This window comes from Salmo trutta, chromosome 2, assembly GCF_901001165.1.
Source record: "Salmo trutta chromosome 2, fSalTru1.1, whole genome shotgun sequence".
Classification (NCBI taxonomy): Eukaryota; Metazoa; Chordata; class Actinopteri; order Salmoniformes; family Salmonidae; genus Salmo; species Salmo trutta.
Window position 1 is genome coordinate 8,969,681 of NC_042958.1, and position 20,173 is coordinate 8,989,853.

At 41.3% G+C, this 20,173-nt stretch overlaps 1 protein-coding gene across 2 annotated transcripts; it reads right to left on the reverse strand.

The window, feature by feature from the left end:
* Nucleotides 1–1,965: 1,965 nt before the first annotated feature.
* Nucleotides 1,966–17,085, reverse strand: top1mt (DNA topoisomerase I mitochondrial). 2 transcript variants are annotated; one of them, XM_029693184.1, is made up of 23 exons: nt 16,978–17,085; nt 16,555–16,654; nt 16,275–16,332; nt 15,984–16,042; nt 15,694–15,760; nt 15,378–15,403; nt 15,145–15,267; nt 14,997–15,048; nt 14,816–14,904; nt 14,277–14,564; nt 13,459–13,574; nt 13,224–13,345; nt 12,947–13,069; nt 12,558–12,745; nt 12,257–12,401; nt 11,941–12,084; nt 5,864–6,049; nt 5,686–5,754; nt 5,425–5,539; nt 5,007–5,134; nt 4,685–4,779; nt 2,456–2,605; nt 1,966–2,318 (listed from the first exon to the last, which is right to left on the reverse strand). In XM_029693184.1, exons 2-23 carry the CDS (start codon nt 16,650–16,652, stop codon nt 2,216–2,218), a joined length of 2,544 nt encoding a protein of 847 aa, XP_029549044.1. In that variant the 5' UTR covers nt 16,653–16,654; nt 16,978–17,085; the 3' UTR covers nt 1,966–2,215. The 2 variants fall into 2 exon arrangements, with proteins under 2 accessions (XP_029549044.1, XP_029549051.1); XM_029693191.1 differs by lacking the exons at nt 14,277–14,564; nt 14,816–14,904; nt 14,997–15,048; ... (5 more) ...; nt 16,555–16,654; nt 16,978–17,085 and adding an exon at nt 13,885–14,103.
* Nucleotides 17,086–20,173: the final 3,088 nt, after the last annotated feature.

Here is a 20,173-nt window from a genome sequence, read left to right on the forward strand (position 1 = left end):
GTTGTGCATCAGCAGTTTTTCTCTTGTTTTGTCAGTCACTGAATTAGACTTGTCAGCTAACAATTTTTAGATTAGCTAAACTTACAGTAATCATGACCGAATACCGACCAGGCACGGCACTTGCCCAGGGGCCCTGACCTCCAGGGGGACCTCATTGATTTTGTTAGTCACTCTCACTCAGATTTCATTAACATGGCAAAATCATGGCAAAATGTGTAGAATTGCCAGAAATTAGTTTTAAAATTGCAAGAATTACTCTCTCCCTCAGGGAAAAATTAGTAGACTTGCATTAAAGTTTATTTTTAAATTGCTAAATGTTCTCTCAGCTACATGGCAAAATGTGTATAACATGTGTATAACATCAGTACTTTAAAAAGTACATTTTTCTCTCCGCCATCAGGAGGGGTTAAATACATTTAAGAACTAGGTTTAGCTGCAACAGAGTTTGAGTTAGGAGGCGTGAGGATATCCTGTTCAGACAAGCTAGACAGAAGTTGCAAAAAGGGTCAAACAAAAGGACCACTTTCCAGGCGTCCAGGGTTACAGGCAGTCAGGCAGCAAACGGAATGCGGCCTGGAGGAATTTGTCCCACATTTCCTGTCTTTTTGAGGAGCTGCACACAGCGTTTTGATGTGGCGAGTTGCAGTCTACTGACCACAGTCCTGTGGGGAACCACATGAGTCTGGCATCACTTGGGGCTATCGCAGCAGTACTCATGCATACGAAGAGGAAAATAACATTCACATCAGCACTACTGACAAATGTAAAAAGCTGTCAAACTATGGTGTCTTCTTCACAGACAACACATAAAAAAAGGATGTGTGTGTAAAAAGACCTGACGATGAATACAAAACAACTGTTGATTCACATTGTCTTGTAGCTCAAAAAATCTCCCATTACAGTGTACTACTTCATGCCAGTCGCACACTTAACAGGACAATGTTTTCATACACCACAGAGATGAACCTTTTAAATTCATGCACGTTCTTTCGCCTGGTGAGATTTAAACTACGCTAACAAGGCTGGTAAAACACAAGCCTCCAATCCAGTCGGTATGACTAGAGGCAGGTTGTGAGGGTTGCATTCCGAGATGATAGGAGAATTGAACTTGCCATGTTAATACAGCCCAACCCATCGGAGCGTCAAACTGCAAAGACAATATCCATGAGTACATTCTCGCATCTTTAACTTGTTGGTATATTGATATGATTTTATTTAGTTCTCTTTATATACTGATTTAAAATAAAACGCATGTTAAGTCACAGCTGGATATAGGCATCTTTCTTGATATATGACACTAATGTATTCATAACAAACCTCACTTTATAACATTTCTCATCAAATGTATTTATAAAGCCCTTTTTACAGATGTAACGAAGTGCTATACAGAAACCCAGCCTTAAACCCCAAGTTCTATTCATCTTAACCCTTAATTTAAAAGGGCCAATTATATCTAGATATGAATCATAAGTCATGTTATGGGATGTACCTCTGCTTCTGTAATGGGAAATTAGTGTATTTACCTTGAACAAAAATATGAATGAAACATGTAAAGTGCTTGTCCCATGTTTCATGAGGTGAAATAAATTCCCAGAAATGTTCCATGTGTCCAAATTTGTATTTCTCCTTTGCCAAGATAATCCATCCACCTGACAGGTGTGGCGTATCAAGAAGCCAGTGGAGGCTGCTGAGGGGTATTTCTGTCTGTAATAAAGTCCTTTTGTGGGGAAAACTCATTGGCTGGACCTGGCTCCCCAGTAGGTGGTCCTTCCAGGCCCACCCACGGCTGCTCTCCTGCCCAGTCATGTGAAATCCATAGATTAGGGCCTAATAAATGTATTTCAATTGACTGATTTCCTTCTATGAACTAACTCAGTAAAATCATTGAAATTGTTGCATGTTACATTTAAAATGTTTGAAGAGCCGTAGAAATTCACTCATTAGTAAGGCGTCAAACACTTAACATATCAATGAAAAGGTATTTTATTTCACACATTTACTATTGTTAACAAAGGAAACAAATCTTAAACACAAAATGTTCCTCTTGTCTATTATAACTGATTAATTCTCACAGATGTGCACATTGTCAAGTCAGAAAACAAACACTGCTAGTAACCAACAACAAAGACCTAAGTAGTTGAAATGAAAAAAGGGAACAAAAAAAGTAACAGGAAATTAAACAATGCAAAATCTGTCTAGCTGACAAGGCAACAGTTCAAAACTGAAAATCTTCTTCAGTCATATCAATGGCCCAAGCAAACTTGTCTCTTTGGGTTTTGTTGTAAATCTTCTCGATTGGCACATTGAATTTCCTACACCTGCCATGAAAATAAATGTTAAAGTCAATCACATGCTACAAAAATACAAAGTGAAAAAAAGTATATTTTTAGAGGGCAACAAGTGTTGTGGAACTGACAGAGGTCAAGGATAAATGTTAGGCTAAAATGGTGGTTACCAGGCCACTGATATCCTGGGGTCCAGGTAGTTGAGTTTGGACGTGCCCAGAGCGATGACCTTGTTCTCCTCCCTGTCAGTCATCTGCAGCTGGAGTTTCTTCAGCTGTTCCTCCAGCCTCTTCACCACAGACTCTGTCTTCTCAACAAGCCTGGGGAGAGCAGGAGACCAGACCTTGGGTCAAATTTATATACACACACACACACATATTTATATATATACACACACACACACACACACACACACACACACACACACACACACATATATATATATATATATATATATATACATACATACACACACATACTGCTCAAAAAAATAAAGGGAACACTAAAACAACACATCCTAGATCTGAATGAAAGAAATAATCTTATTAAATACTTTTTTCTTTACATAGTTGAATGTGCTGACAACAAAATCACACAAAAATAATCAATGGAAATCCAATTTATCAACCCATGGAGGTCTGGATTTGGAGTCACACTCAAAATTAAAGTGGAAAACCACACTACAGGCTGATCCAACTTTGATGTAATGTCCTTAAAACAAGTCAAAATGAGGCTCAGTAGTGTGTGTGGCCTCCACGTGCCTGTATGACCTCCCTACAACGCCTGGGCATGCTCCTGATGAGGTGGCGGATAGTCTCCTGAGGGATCTCCTCCCAGACCTGGACTAAAGCATCCGCCAACTCCTAGACAGTCTGTGGTGCAACGTGGCGTTGGTGGATGGAGCGAGACATGATGTCCCAGATGTGCTTGGATTCAGGTCTGGGGAACGGGCGGGCCAGTCCATAGCATCAATGCCTTCCTCTTGCAGGAACTGCTGACACACTCCAGCCACATGAGGTCTAGCATTGTCTTGCATTAGGAGGAACCCAGGGCCAACCTCACCAGCATATGGTCTCACAAGGGGTCTGAAGATCTCATCTCGGTACCTAATGGCAGTCAGGCTACCTCTGGCGAGCACATGGAGGGCTGTGCGGCCCCCCAAAGAAATGCCACCCCACACCATGACTGACCCACTGCCAAACCGGTCATGCTGGAGGATGTTGCAGGCAGCAGAACGTTCTCCACGGCGTCTCCAGACTCTGTCACGTCTGTCACGTGTGCTCAGTGTGAACCTGCTTTCATCTGTGAAGAGCACAGGGCGCCAGTGGCGAATTTGCCAATCTTGGTGTTCTTTGGCAAATTCCAAACGTCCTGCACGGTGTTGGGCTGTAAGCACAACACCCACCTGTGGACGTCGGGCCCTCATACCACCCTCATGGAGTCTGTTTCTGACCGTTGAGCAGACACATGCACATTTGTGGCCTGCTGGAGGTCATTTTGCAGGGCTCTGGCAGTGCTCCTCCTTGCACAAAAGCGGAGGTAGCGGTCCTGCTGCTGGGTTGTTGCCCTCCTACGGCCTCCTCCACGTCTCCTGATGTACTGGCCTGTCTCCTGGTAGCGCCTCCATGCTCTGGACACTACGCTGACAGACACAGCAAACCTTCTTGCCACAGCTCGCATTGATGTGCCATCCTGGATGAGCTGCACTACCTGATCCACTTGTGTGGGTTGTAGACTCCGTCTCATGCTACCACTAGAGTGAAAGCACCGCCAGCATTCAAAAGTGACCAAAACATCAGCCAGGAAGCATAGGAACTGAGAAGTGGTCTGTGGTACCACCTGCAGAACCACTCCTTTATTGGGGGTGTCTTGCTTATTGCCTATAATTTCCACCTGTTGTCTATTCCATTTGCACAACAGCATGTGAAATTTATTGTCAATCAGTGTTGCTTCCTAAGTGGACAGTTTGATTTCACAGAAGTGTGATTGACTTGGAGTTACATTGTGTTGTTTAAGTGTTCCCTTTATTTTTTGGAGCAGTGTATGTATGTATGTATGTATGTATGTATGTATGTATGTATGTATGTATGTATGTATGTATGTATGTATATAAATAAAAAGTATAATTATTTATCTGTGCTTGATTGAGCTTGCCTGGCTTAAATTTGATCAACAGAATGATCTGATGTTAAAGCAATAGAGGCTCAGTAGCCTAACAAGCACCGCAGTAGCAATTTGAAATAGCCCTTCCAGCTGAAATTGTAGAAGTAGTTTATAGGTTATGAAAGGTCAAATCCACTGGTTGTTATCCTACAATGTCAGTAACAGTAGAGTCAAATGACCAACTGCAAGATTCACTCATTTCACTGGTCAATTTCACCCTATCAAAAAGTACTCACTTCCTGGTCCTCTCAGTTCCGCCCTTCTTGTGCTCTTTTTTGGCTTCTTTCAGCTCCTTCTTGGCCACATCTAACTGTTGCTGCTTCTGCGCAACCTGGAACAATAAAATGGAGTATGTTAGACAATGATTCACTGTTAAAGGGAATTTCTGTACATGCTTATATGGTAATAAAACAAAAATAATCAAGATAATGGATCTGAACATTAGACAATATTGCAAAGGAGCATAGATGGTTTTAAAATGGCACTATAAGAAGCACTATCTACTAAATAAACTGTACAGAAAAAAAAACATACACCATTCATACATATTCCAGTTACCTTGTCCTGCAAGTTTTGCATGGATTTCTCAAAGGTCTTGGGTGCTGCCCTCTGGTGGTTACAGAGAATGGCCACAGCTCTGTTGGCTCGGTTATAGGAAAGCAGTTTCTCCTCCAGACTCATGTCAGCTGAGGAGGAAAACAGGCATGTCTTTCAATATTGTACTGTCTTCACTATACATCTGCTTGTTTCACAGCTTCATACAGTTATAACACCGAGAACACAAGTGATAATGCCCGAGAAGCCAGTGTCGTTTGGAGAATATATTGGCATGGGTGGTGTTAGGCCCGAGACCAATTCCAGAAAAACAACTAGGGCTACGTATGTCACAGAGGGTAGCCAGAGCAGCTATTCTAAACTAGATCTAGAAAAAAACCTGCACTGAGTGTGTTGATGGTGTAAAAGGAAGTGGGCTAACCAGTGGTGAGCTTGTTGAGCTGTTCTTGCAGAGTGGTGGAGGCGTTGAAGGTTCTGAACACTTTTGCTGTCAGCCCCGGCATGGACTGGTTCAAATGCTTGTTCAAGTAGGTAGTCTACCAAACAAACAACAACCAAGTGTAACTGTATCCGCACAGCTAGATAAGGCTACTGGGTGAATCACATAGCTAGCTAGTCATTATTTGGGTGACACTCATTTTAGAGCAAACATGAAATAAACTGGTGGAGGTCTTCAACTTACGTTTATTCTATCAAACAGGTCATCCTCAGGATCCTTGTTTTCCATGAACAGCTTCAGGTTCTTGAAAACCTGTGTACAAATAATGTCTTTGCACATTAGACAGATGTTTAATCCTTGCTTGCCACCCCATAATAATGGTGGAGAGGAGATGTAACAGGTGCTAGACAGTGCTGCTCACCCTGCCTTCCACAGGCACCTCGTTATAATAGCGAATAGAGTCTTTGCCCAGGAAGTCAAACTCCACCATGAACTCCTGGCCCCCCTTCTCCTGGTGCAGGGTGATGTGTTCCACTCTCAGAGAGCAGCAGCCCACCGTGTCCGCTGTCTCACTCTCCTCCTTCTCATTCCCCGCTCGCAGGGCCAGCTACACACACACACACACACACACACACACACACACACACACACACACACACACACACACACACACACACGTTAGTGAGGGAGATATACTGTACATGAGGTATACTGTACATGTGGGTACTAGGTAGGGTTGGATAATATTAGCATATTACTGTCTTGATAGCCATCGATGGCGGCGACATCGTCATGTGGCAGACGACGGTTTAGCCAATTTGAACATGACTGGCGGTGCTGGCGGTGCGTAAGCACGGAGTCGGGCAGCACACAAGGCACATTCCAACTAATTATTATATTTCTATTTGCTATCGCCCATTTCAGTGCATTCAGAAAGTATTCAGACCCCTCAACTTTTTCTACAGTTACGTTACAGCCTTATTCAAAAATGGATTAAATAGTCCCCCCCCCCCCCAATATACACACATTACCCAATAATGACAAAGCAAAAACAGGTTAAGAAATTATATTTAAAAAAATTAAAAAAATTGAAAACTGAAATCACTTTTTTTTTTAAACAATGTTAGATTTTTCTTCTTTAACAAGACATAAGCAGATATTACATGAAAAAAAACCCATCAAAAACCACATCAAAAGTTAAAAGCAAAAAAATAAGTTCCATCAAAGACGAAACAAAAGTGTTACAGAAGCGTAAAACCACCCAAATTAAATTTTACAGTGGTCTGAAGCAATAGGATAGAACATTTGGGACAAATTTCAGATGAAACACAGCGCCACAAGCCAATCGGATATCTCTCACCATCACCCCACATGCACACAAAGCATAGTACACTACCCAGAGTTCCCTTCATTAGCCAATATTTCACCCACATCACGCTGCTCCACAAAATCCAAAAATGGTCCCCAAACCTTTTCAAACATGTCGTTTACCCTTAACCGTATGTGTTATCTTTTCCATGGTTAGGCAAGATGACATTTCCCTAAGCCATTGGGCAATACTAGGCCTGTTCACACTTTCCCAGGCAAGAGCTATCAAGCACTTTTCTTGCAACAAGCACATATCTAAGTGTTTGTACTTGGTTCTTTAGATGAGGATTGATTGGGTATAACCCCAGGATAAACACTTTGGGATGGAGAGGCAATTTTACTGATACTATATTTGGGATATCATATGTGATACCTCTAGGGTTGCAAAGGGTCAGAAACTTTCTGGTAAATGTCCAGACATTTTCCATGGGAAACTAAGGCCTGGAATTTTGCTTAAATTCATTAAAAAAGTAAGCTTATAACAGTGAACATTTTTTGTGGGACACACATAAGGAAATTCTAGAGCTTGTGGCATATTTTGGTTAAACTATCCCCAATTCAATGGAATTGCAACCCTCTGCATGCACAGTGCATTCCTCCATCACATGTGCAGCTGATTCTCAAGATCTTGCACACTAATGAGATGCTATTGAGCCCACACTACTACACTGTCTGAGCCAAGGACTAAATGCTTTCTGGTAAGTTTTGATTACAATACTGGGTGGGGTGAATATATTTTATATGACATACATGATTTTTTAATGACTGGTAAATAGTAGCCTACAGCAAAGTGTGTTTAAATAATTTCTAACTTAACAATTTCTGATAGTTTTTGCTACCCTGTGGGTTTTAGCTTGCTTGAGCCTGCTAACTGAGGAGTTGTAATTCAACTGTTTCCATACATGTTTCATTTTAAAACATTTATCTTATAAAGGAGTTGTTTAATCTGTTTTTCTTTTGTTAATTTTTTTCTAATCTTTACAGGAAAATGCCAGGCACTATCTGATGTGTGGAGACATTTCACTGCAGCTAATGTAGAAGGAAAAGCTGTGTACATTTGTAAATACTGTGACAAATCATATGAAGAATGCAACAAAGATGTAGAATCATCTGGCCAAGTGCATAAAGTTCCCTCAGCACTCACAACAAAGGCTTCCCATCTAGTACAAGCTGAAGTCTGTTGTATTAATTGACAAGTATAGGTCAAACTGCTGTCCAATGTATTCTGTAAAACTTGTATCTTGCAGCCATTTAGGTTGGAAGCGCCATTTAGGTGGGTCACCTACTAAATTAGAATCGGAATATATAAGAGATGCTGGAGCATGGTCAGAGATGACAATGCTATCATAAAAACAATCTTCAAATTTTAGAGCGTAATGCTGCTGAGAACATAAAAATAGTCTGGTGAGTGCTTGAGTAACAGGAGTATTCCACATCATCTGGTTCATTTCTCTCAAAATCTCTATTAAGTTTAAATCCTTCATAAAATGCTGTATGGTTTTCCTAGATTAGGTGTGGGAGTAGTTTGAACCCGAGGTGCCATCTTTAACAGGATCTAAAGTGCAATTAAAGTCTCCTGCAACAATATAATTACATGGAAGTGTGGAAAGGTTTAAAAACAAATCATTAAAAGACTTTAGAGTCATCTTCGCTGGGACTATATGCATTAAATTAAAACTGCTCGGACAGCAAGGTACCCCGTATAATAATATACCTGCCGGCGGGATCACAAATTGTTCGCAATATCTGATATGCAATGGACTTATGGATAAGAATAATAACTCCCCTTGCATGGGAACTAAATGAGACTGCAACGACCTGCCCAGGCCACCTCTCGCGTATCTTAGGAATGTCACCAGATAAAAGATGTGATTCTTGCAAAAATATGATCTTCGCCTGAAGTTGTTTTAATCTACTTATTACCCGTTTTATTTAATCCCCTACAGTTCCAGGATGTAAATTTAATCTTAACACTACGAGTCATCGAATTTACCAGGGACACAAACTAAAACATTGCCCCACAAGAGCACATTAGATCAGCAATAATATACCAATAGACCTCTTACCACCATAAACAAAAACACAAAGGACGCTTTAAAGCACGTCAACGTACAAAAACACATGCCTAACAATCAACCAGGAATGTGTGATGAACCCTCTTACCCCAAAGTCTCTAACAGACCTCCCCCTCCCAGTGACACTCCGTATAAGGTGCTCAGATCTACACACACACACACACACACACACACACACACGAGGTGCCGCCTCCGCCTCTGCAGTTTTTTCCCCCTTTGTACACCTTCTGCCCCGCCACTTGTCATTGCACCATATTGTGTCGACCATTTAACAAAGAACCAAACAAAATACCAGGAGTGAGCCAGAAAATAAGGCCTCCGTGATCTAGCCTCCTACAGGCCTAAAGAAAACAAACCCGCACCAGGATGTTCCAATGCATAAAAGTAAAGTTTCATGGTACATAAAATTATAATAAGACTTACTTGTAAACTGGCCATGTTATTATAGTTTAATAGACAGTGCTACCATGTTACTAGATAACTAACACGGTGAACTGGCTCAAACTGTAAATACCTGTTTAGACAAAACCCAAAGCAACAGTACGAAAATGTCCCAAAAATAGATCAAAGTTTAACTTTACGTTGCTATTGCCTCTTCTTCAGTGTTGCTCCGCTTCCACACGTCTGCCTAGCTTCTCAAGAAACTGCTCTGTCTCGGCTGGTGTTTCAACGATCGCTGTGGGAGACCCTCAGGTGCGCTGGAAAGATGATTCCATACCGGATAGCCTTAGCCGCTGTTGCTTGACACATTCGAAGTGTTTCTACTGCTTGTGGATTTCCATGGAGAGATCTGGGAAAAACATTACAAGAATCGGCAAGTTCTCTCCCTTTCGCCCTGGCTGCATTCACCACGCGCATCTTATCTTTATAGTTTAACAACTTCATTACCAGAGCCCTCGGGGGTGCGTTGGGGGCAGATAGTGGGCCAGAAATCTGATGAGCTCTCTCAATGATCAAGGAGAGCAGAGTGGCTTCATCTTCAGAGCCTTGGGAAGCCACCGCTCTAGGAATGAGCAAGCATCGCTCCCCTCGGCGCCGTCGGGGAGATGTACCAGTCTCAAGTTCGATCTCCTGCTGGGGCCCTCCAAATCAACTAGTTGAGGTAAGCGATTCAACCTTTTCCTCAAGAGCGGTGGTCGTTGCCTGCAGGGCTATAATGTCTTTGGTTCCAGAGATGCGTACCTCAGCCTGAGAGATTTGCCCAGCACATTATTTGACTTCCTTTTTAACTTTGTCCACTGCTGACAGTACATTTTACGAATTTGATAGAGAATTCTGCATTAATTTCTTTGATGGCCTTGAGGATATCTTTGGAGCTAACAGCACTGCATGCATTTGTCGCCTCAGTCCTGCTTCCACCACTAGCACATGAAGCTAGCACGGCGCCTTCGTCCTCAGACTAAACTTCCACTCGTTAAGTCTGGCTTTTTGGTGTGACTTTTCTTTGTCGGCATTGTGGGTTTCAGAAGCTAATAAACTATTACTGCCTTTCCTGGTACATTAAGCTTAAGGATTAATTTATTTCAGGATTTATTTCAAATTTGTAGCAGAGCTAAACAATATGGGACTGGTCACCATATCACCTGAAATATCACATTTACATAAGTATTCAGACCAATAACTCAGTACTTTGTTGAAGCACCTTTGGCAGCGATTACAGCCTCGAGTCTTCTTGGGTATGACGCTACAAGCTTGGCACACATGTATTTGGGGAGTTTCTCCCATTATTCTCCGCAGATTTTCAAGCTCTGTCAGGTTGGATGGAGAGCATGGCTGCACAGCTATTTTCAGCCCTCTCCAGAGATGTTCGATCGGGTTCAAGTCCGGGCTCTCGCTGGGCCACTCAAGGACATTGAGACTTGTCCCAAAGACACCCCTGTGTTGTCTTGGCTGTGTGCTTAGGGTCGTTGTCCTGACCTCCACCCCAGTCAGAGGTCCTGAGCGCTCTGGAGCAGGTTCTCATCAAGGATCTCTGTGTACTTTGCTCCATTCATCTTTCCCTGGATCCTGACTAGTCTCCCAGTCCCTGCCGCTGAAAAACATCCCCACAGCATGATGCTGCCACCACCACCATGCTTCACCGTAGGGATGGTGCCAGGTTTCCTCCAGATGTAACGCCTGTCATCCAGGCTAAAGAGTTCAATCTTGGTTTCATAAGACCAGGGAATATTGTTTCTCATGGTTTGAGAGTACTTTAGGTGCCTTTTGGCAAACTTCAAGTGGGCTGTCATGCGCCTTTTACTGAGGAGTGGCTTCCATCTGGCCACTCAACCATAAAGGCCTGATTGGTGGAGTGCTGCAGATATGGTTGTTCTTCTGGAAGGTTCTCCGATCTCCACAGAGGAACTCTGTCAGAGTGATCATCAGGTTCTTGGACACCTCCCTGACCAACGGCATTCTTCCCCGATTGCTCAGTTTGGCCGGGCGGCCTCATCTAGGATGAGTCTCAGTGGTTCCAAACTTCTTCCATTTAAGAATGATGAGGCCACTGTGTTCTTGAGGACCTTCAATGATGCAGACATTTTTGCACCCTTCCCCAGATCTGTGCCTCGACACTATGGACAATTCCTTCGACCTCATGGCTTGGTTTTTGCTCTGACATGCACTGTCAACTGTGGGACCTTACATAGACAGGTGTGTGCCTTTTCAAATCATGTCCAAACAATTTAAATTTACCACAGGTGGACTCCAATCAAGAAACATGAGGGACGATCAATGGAAACAGGATGCACCAGAGCGCAATTTCGAGACTCATAGCAAAGGGTCTAAATACCTATGTAAATAAGTTTATTTTTTGTGCAACATTTTTTTTTTTTTTTACTGTTTCTACTGTCATTATGGGGTAGTGCGTACATTGATGAGGGATTTAAAAAAAAAAAAACATTTTAGAGTAAGGCTGTAATGTAACAAAATGTGGGAAAATAATGGAACAAAGATAGACTTCACCCAACCCTAGTACGCACACATGAGTGTTCTACAATATGTGTTTGAGGTTATCTAAAGGGGTTTGCATTTTGTTAACCACACTGTGGTGACATAGTTGTGAGGTCTGTACCTTGTCGATGAAGTAGAGAGCCACTCCTCTCTGTCTGGTCTTCATCTCTCGGTTCTTCCAGTCATCACGGTACTGCCTCCTGATTGTCTCCACCTTAAGCTTGAGTTTACGAGCCACCTCGTACTTCTGCCAGTCCTTCTCCCCCTGAGCACAGAGAGAAAAACATAGTCTAAGGCAAACTCTGAACTACTGGCTTGATATGTATGCCATCTTTTTACTGAGTTCAGTCTTCAGACTCTTCTCAAAAGTTTGGGTTTGTTTTTCCACTAAAACAAACCCACTGAGGTAAACAAAGGTGAAGGGAAAGGCTCCGTACCTTGAGTTTGGAGCTGGGGTTGAGCATGACGTACTTGAAGTTGCCCTGGACGTTCTCCACCCAGGAGGCTAGCCAGGTCACTGTGTTGTCATGCTGCACCTTCCTCCACTTGTGGCCCTTAGGGGCCACCGGAATATTGGAGCCTCTGGAAAAACAACCAAAACACTATTTATATAGCTTATTGCCTTTCGGCACATATTTGCTGTTTAAATGTATAAGTTAGGCCACTAATTCCCGATTGGGAGTTCCATAAAGTTATAGTGATGTTGTTTGTTCTTAGTGCTCTCCCGGGGCCCCTCACTTGCTGCAGTTGATGGTGATTTCCTCTGGCTGGATCCTCTTCTTCAGCTTGCCCATCTTGGGGTGTTCTCCCCGGCCACGGAACAGCCCCGGAGGTTCCACACGGAAGTTCCCGATCTTCTCCCGGTGACCGTCCAGCTCACAGAAGCCATACTCCTCCGTCAGCTTGTTGTTCTCCTCTTTCAGGACCTAACAGAAGCACAATCCAAAGACTTCCAGATTTGCAATGATAGTGTGACCTCAAAAAATGTATATATATTTTGGAGGATTCACTTGGATATGCAGAATGACGTACCATCAATTAAATTCAAAGCAAGTGGAACAATATACTTCAATACTTACATAACGTTATAAACGCAGCTCTAAGCTGTTGATACATGGCTAAGTTACCTGTTTCTGTTCTTTAGTCATAGCCTTCTTCTCCTCAGACTTCTCCAGGAAGTACTTGTTGATGTGTGTGAAATCACACTTTGACAACTTCTTGATCTGTTCCCTCTCCTCTACTGTCATTTCCTGTTATGTAAAATCCTGATGAGCTCAATATCAACCACTACATTGACCTTCATTCTCACACTCACACACACACACAAAATGCTGCTTAACAAGTGTGGTTGTTCATTGCAAAACGCAAGTCTCGACTCAAGCCTAGACTTAATCAGAGACTAACCTCTCTCCAGTCGGTGAAGAAGTTCTCCTGGAAGGAACTCTTGGTTGTGTACTCGTGGTCCAGCATCTTGGCGTAAAACGTGGCTACTTCCTCAGCAGCCAAACTCAGTTTTACAGGGTTCCCTATAAATCACATAACGCTGAATGTTAGGTCTGCTTTGCTGTAAAGCTAAAACGAGACAGGGAAACTATGAGGACGAGTAAGATGGTTTAATATAGGGTGGTAAGTAACTCACCATTGTAAAAGAAGGTCACGTTATTTGGTAATGGCTCGTATTCTGGTGGGAAAAGTGGACCTTTGTGTTCCAACGTGGTCCACTTGTTCCCGTTGTTGGAATTACCTTCCTCCCACCTGACAGCAAGCGTATCGCAATTTAATTACAGTACAGAAAGATAGATTTTAAACCTTCAAACCTTTTCTAATACAAGTGAGACAATACAATATATAAAATACAACATCTCCATACCAGCTCTAGCTACAGTAAGGTTAGCTAACGTACCCGTTTACATTAACAATGTGTGGCTGGCTAGAATTACCCTGGTCGTCACTGTCTGCACTGTTTTGACAAATATAACGTTACTTAGATATACTGTTCATGCGTGGTTTGGAGTAAGCTACTGTAAGATTAGCTATTTGCCAGCTTTAGCCATCGTTTACTCACCTGGCTTTGGGCTCATGCTTAATCTTTACAGAAGTTCGGTAAAATCGTAATGAGTAAACCGCACACCAACTTCTATTAAATTTCACCGACTGATATATCAAGTTTGCAAAAAAAATGCTGTATTTGTTCATTCCAGATTAGCAAGAATGAATGAGATTCACAGGCGACAAGGACTTTCATAGCTCTGTCAAAACAATGTACACGTGTGTTGAACTATTAATAGTGTCCCCCTAGAAACAAACGACTGTTAACGGTTCCGGCTACAAATGAGCGTAATATTAATGTCAACCACTATAACAGGGGGAAAAAATGTTATAAAAACAAATATAAATTCAGTCAAATATGATACTTGCCCATTACATGCAATACAGAGTAAATAATTGCGCAATTACCATTTCCATGTACTGTCCTGCCCTTCTTTTTTACCACCCTTCTCCTTCTTGGACTTCCCATCATCTCCATCTTTTCTTTTCTTCTTAGATTCCTCTTTTCCTTCTGGCTTCTTTTTACGATTCTTTTCATCGGTTGTCTTTGTGTCTTTACCACTTCTATCTTTTTTCTCCCTTTCTTTCTTGGCATTCTCCTTTTTTACGGCAGTTTCTTTTTTACCGTCACCGGTCTGTAGAACATCAGTTTCACGTGAATCTTTGCTCTTCCTCTTTTTAGAGTTGCCATCGGAACTACAGAGAAAATAAAATAACACTTTTAGCATGACTTTCAAATGCAAACTATTTAAAACGGTAAGAGAAAATGCTTGTAAATAAAGCTTTGTGGAAATGTACTATAAAATCCACCATAACACAAAACATAGCCATTTGGCACATATTTGATATTGTCATTAAAATGAACAACGCAAAACAAGTTGGTTCACTCAGAGCATAGCATATTCCTTGTATGAAGCATTTTTACTGTGGAACTTAATGCTGTTCACCTGTTAGCTGATATTTCACCGACTTTTCCATGCTCAGGATTTCTCTCGCCTGTCCCGTGGTGTCCCTTCTTGCTACTTTTAGATTTGTGCTACATTGACATAATAGGTGAGAAACAAGGCAAGCAACATCACCAATCACATTGATAATTGAAAATAATAATAAAAAAGGTTAGTCAGGTACCTTGTGTTTCTCTTTTTGTGAATCCCCAGTTTTCTTGGATTTTTTGTCAGACCTAGTTAAAGAGAGAAATGCAATTTACCCCAAACCAAGTGACCGTTTTTGTCAATAAATAAACTCATCATGCAACGAAGGGTCAATTGTAGCCTACCTCTCCATATCTGAATGCTCAATTGGTGCGAACAAGTCAACTTCCTGTATCTCTGTCTTGGTCACTTTCCTCTCATCTGATTCCGTGTGCTTGGCAGAGATATTGTTGTTTAAGTCAATGGTGCTGAAAATAAAATAAAAACAAAATCACCAACTTTGCTTTCCCACCGTTTACGTTCAAGAATATATTTTCACTTTTGGGGTGAATAATTTGAACATCAGAGAAAAACTTACTTCTTTCCAGAAGGTAGTGATGCATCCTGTGAGAGAAAGACAGAAACCCCATGAATAAACATGATCTAAAATGTTTTGCTAATACAGGGATATGCAGTAACTAGGCCAGTGTATATCATGTTATAGCAGAGAGGAAGAGGTGAAGCGAGAGGTTTCTGTCACACCAAAATCTGTCCAAAATAAGACCAATGCGCTTATTTAGGACCTAAACTTGTCGCCTGCCTTCCCGCCTTTGGGATGACTCCCATTGTTAGGGCGGAGACATGAGCATCTTGTCATTATGTACAGATCTCTGGTGATAGTCTGTGGTTCTTACCATGGCTACACCTTTGGTCTTCACATCTGCATGGTCGTTCTCCGAGACAGCTTTTAAAACCCCAGAACTGATGAAGGAAAGACAGAAACAAATGCATTGTTAAAACAAGATGAAATCAGATGAATCGCTAAACAAGTTGACCCCTGATTTAAATAAAACAGAACACATCGGACAATACTACACCCTTCATTGTGAATGAAGACATGTAAGTGGGAGATTGTAATTAAGGGCGCTTTCACATATCCCCTGTATGTAAATGAATCCTAATAGATAGATCTATCCATACTCACCTTGTGATCTTCGGCTCCTGCAGAGGTTTACGAGGATGCTTAGAACTGGAGTGCTTCGCCTATGAAATAAAATGATCATCAGACATGCGCATGCATGAGTATGGATGAATGGTGTATTTTCCTGTAAGGCTAAGATTTGGATGTTAGTGATTGATTATGAATGCCTGGTGTTTATCACGCGATATAATTGAGATGGGGTGTGGATCTCATGCATGCTGCCTCTGTCTGGTCTTAACTTTCATATAGTTGACGTTCCACTCTCCAAACACTCCAAATGATGCATTACATTACCTTGTGCTTCAGCTCCGTTTCCTCTTTTTTGTCCCTTTCCCCATCCTTACTCCTCTTCCTGTGTTGGACCATAGGGAAGTGTGAATTTAGCTTTTCATAATAATCCTGATTTATATTCAGATAAAAACAATGACCTCTTTGTAATGAATAGGCTCTATTCTACTACCTTGTCACTGAGATAAGTAACCTCAACGATACACACTTCCACCCCAAACCCAATTCTATCATGACGACAACCTGACCAAGGACCAGTGGTATGAGGTATCTTCAGGAAACTCACCTGTCTGTTGGGCTCTCATCCCTCTTAGATTCTGATGCTGTTCTTTTCCTGCTGGATGTTTTGGCTCCTCCATGCCCGTCATTGTCTTCCAGTTTCATCACTCAAATTTGACCGTACAAAATGTAGGTAGCGTTAACAATTAAGTCTTTAAAGTAGACAATGTTTTATCAAGTTGAATTGTACCTGTGTATAGTGTATAGTCATATTGTAAAGTTTCAATTCCACACCATTTTAAACGCACGAGGTCGAATTACGGATGGTTATTTGTAAATCAATTTGCCATGTCACGATTTTACTGATTGGAGGGTCGATAATCTGGCAATATTACTTGAAGTTTGTAAACAAACACGTTCATAAAATTGTCCAATTATTTTATTTCAGTTGAATAATGCTAACATATCTGAAAGTATTTGCATTATTTACCTGTAAACAGAGTTGTCCGTGTTCTCAATTCACAATCGTGTCCATTACACTCTCGATGAGATTGAGAACTCACGACACCTGAAAGTTTTCAAGTACCAAAAGCGACCTACTGCGCATGCTTGAACGCCCAGGGTCAACCATAAATCCAGCCAAATAACATATTGACATACATTTACAACGAATAGTGTATGTTTAAAACTTGCTCAAATATAAAGTTATTAGCAAGGTCAGCAAATAGATCATTAAAAAATGTGACACAATGACTGAATAGATCTAACATAGCCTAGCCTTGATGAACACACTTTAATAATACAATGGTGGAAAAAAGTACCCAATTGTCATACTTGAGTAAAAGTATAGATACCTTAATAGAAAGTTACTCAAGTAAAAGTGAACGTCACCCAGTAAAATAATACTTGAGTAAAAGTCTAAAAGTATTCGGTTGTAAATATACTTAAGTATCAAAAAATCTCGCTTCATACTAGTCGCCAAACCCACTGGCTACAGGTTATCTATAAGTCTATGCTAGGTAAAACCCCGCCTTATCTCAGCTCACTGGTCACCATAGCAGCACCCATTCGTAGCACGCGCTCCAGCAGGTATATCTCACTGGTCATCCCCAAAGCCAATTCATCCTTTGGTCGCCTTTCCTTCCAGTTCTCTGCTGCCAATGACTGGAACGAACTGCAAAAATCCCACTGAAGCTGGAGACTCATATCTCCCTCACTAGCTTTAAGCACCAGCTGTCAGAGCAGCTCACAGATCACTGCACCTGTATATAGCCCATCTGTAAACAGCCCATCTATCTACCTACCTCATCCCCATACTGTATTTATTTATTTATCTTGCTCCTTTGCACCCCAGTATCTCTACTTGCACATTCATCTTCTGCACATCTACCATTCCAGTGTTTAATTGCTATATTGTAATTACTTCGCCACCATGGCCTATTTATTGCCTTAACTTACCTCATTTGCACTCACTGTATATAGACTTTTTGTTTTCTTTTGTTCTACTGTATTATTGACTGTATGTTTTGTTTATTCCATGTGTAACTCAGTGTTGTTGTATGTGTCGAATTGCTATGCTTTATCTTGGCCAGGTCGCAGTTGTAAATGAGAACTTGTTCTCAACTAGCCTACCTGGTTAAATAAAGGTGAAGAAAAAAAAAAATATATATATATATATATATATATATATATATATATATATATACTTAAGTATCAAAAGAAAAAGTATAAATCATTTCAAATTCCATATATTAAGCAACGCAGACGGCACCATTTTCTTGTTTTAAAAACGTATTGATAACCAATGGCACACTCCAACACTCCGACATCATTTACAAAAGATGCAGATCAGAGGCAGCAGGGATGACCACATGTTGATAAGTCTGTGTATTGGACCATTTTCCTGTCCTGCTAAGCATTCAAAATATAACAAGTACTTTTGGGTATCAGGTAAAATGTATGGAGTAAAAGTACATTATTTTCTTTAGGAATATAGTGAAGTAAAAGTAAAAGTTGTCATAAATATAAATAGTAAAGTACAGATTCCCCCCAAAACTACTTAAGTAGTACTTTAAAGTATTTTTACTTAAGTACTTTACACCACTGCTTTGATAGTGGTGTTGGGGAAGCTACTCTGAAAATAAATAAAATATAGTTAACTAAAGTTACTAAAGTCCAAACTACTAAGTGATGAATTAGCATATCTAAATCTCAAGTCATAGACTACAAATTGCAAGAAAATATATATTAAAAACAAAAACTGTTTCAAGGGAGAATTAGGCAGGTCTGATGCTGAAAAATAAAGGAAATTCTTGCCTACTTCCCCCATATTTTATTTTAGCAAAAAAAGTAGTGCGTAGTTCCAGTAGTTAGCTACACCGCTACATGGTAAAACAGTAGTGCGTAGTTCCAGTAGTTAGCTACACCGCTACATGGTAAACCAGTAGTGTGTAGTTCCAGTAGTTAGCTACACCGCTATATGGTAAACCAGTAGTGTGTAGTTCCAGTAGTTAGCTACACCGCTACATGGTAAAACAGTAGTGTGTAGTTCCAGTAGTTAGCTACACCGCTACATGGTAAAACAGTAGTGTGTAGTTCCAGTAGTTAGCTACACCGCTACATGGTAAACCAGTAGTGCGTAGTTCCAGTAGTTAGCTACACCGCTACATGGTAAACCAGTAGTGTGTAGTTCCAGTAGTTAGCTACACCGCTACATGGTAAAACAGTAGTGTGTAGTTCCAGTAGTTAGCTACACCGCTACATGGTAAACCAGTAGTCTGTAGTTCCAGTAGTTAGCTACACCGCTACATGGTAAAACAGTAGTGTGTAGTTCCAGTAGTTAGCTACACCGCTACATGGTAAAACAGTAGTGTGTAGTTCCAGTAGTTAGCTACACCGCTACATGGTAAAACAGTAGTGTGTAGTTCCAGTAGTTAGCTACACCGCTACATGGTAAACAGTAGTGTGTAGTTCCAGTAGTTAGCTACACCGCTACATGGTAAAACAGTAGTGTGTAGTTCCAGTAGTTAGCTACACCGCTACATGGTAAACCAGTAGTGCGTAGTTCCAGTAGTTAGCTACACCGCTACATGGTAAACCAGTAGTGCGTAGTTCCTGTAGTTAGCTACACCGCTACATGGTAAACCAGTAGTGTGTAGTTCCAGTAGTTAGCTACACCGCTACATGGTAAAACAGTAGTGTGTAGTTCCAGTAGTTAGCTACACCGCTACATGGTAAACCAGTAGTGTGTAGTTCCAGTAGTTAGCTACACCGCTACATGGTAAACCAGTAGTGTGTAGTTCCAGTAGTTAGCTACACCGCTACATGGTAAAACAGTAGTGTGTAGTTCCAGTAGTTAGCTACACCGCTACATGGTAAAACAGTAGTGTGTAGTTCCAGTAGTTAGCTACACCGCTACATGGTAAAACAGTAGTGTGTAGTTCCAGTAGTTAGCTACACCGCTACATGGTAAACCAGTAGTGTGTAGTTCCAGTAGTTAGCTACACCGCTACATGGTAAAACAGTAGTGTGTAGTTCCAGTAGTTAGCTACACCGCTACATGGTAAAACAGTAGTGTGTAGTTCCAGTAGTTAGCTACACCGCTACATGGTAAAACAGTAGTGTGTAGTTCCAGTAGTTAGCTACACCGCTACATGGTAAAACAGTAGTGTGTAGTTCCAGTAGTT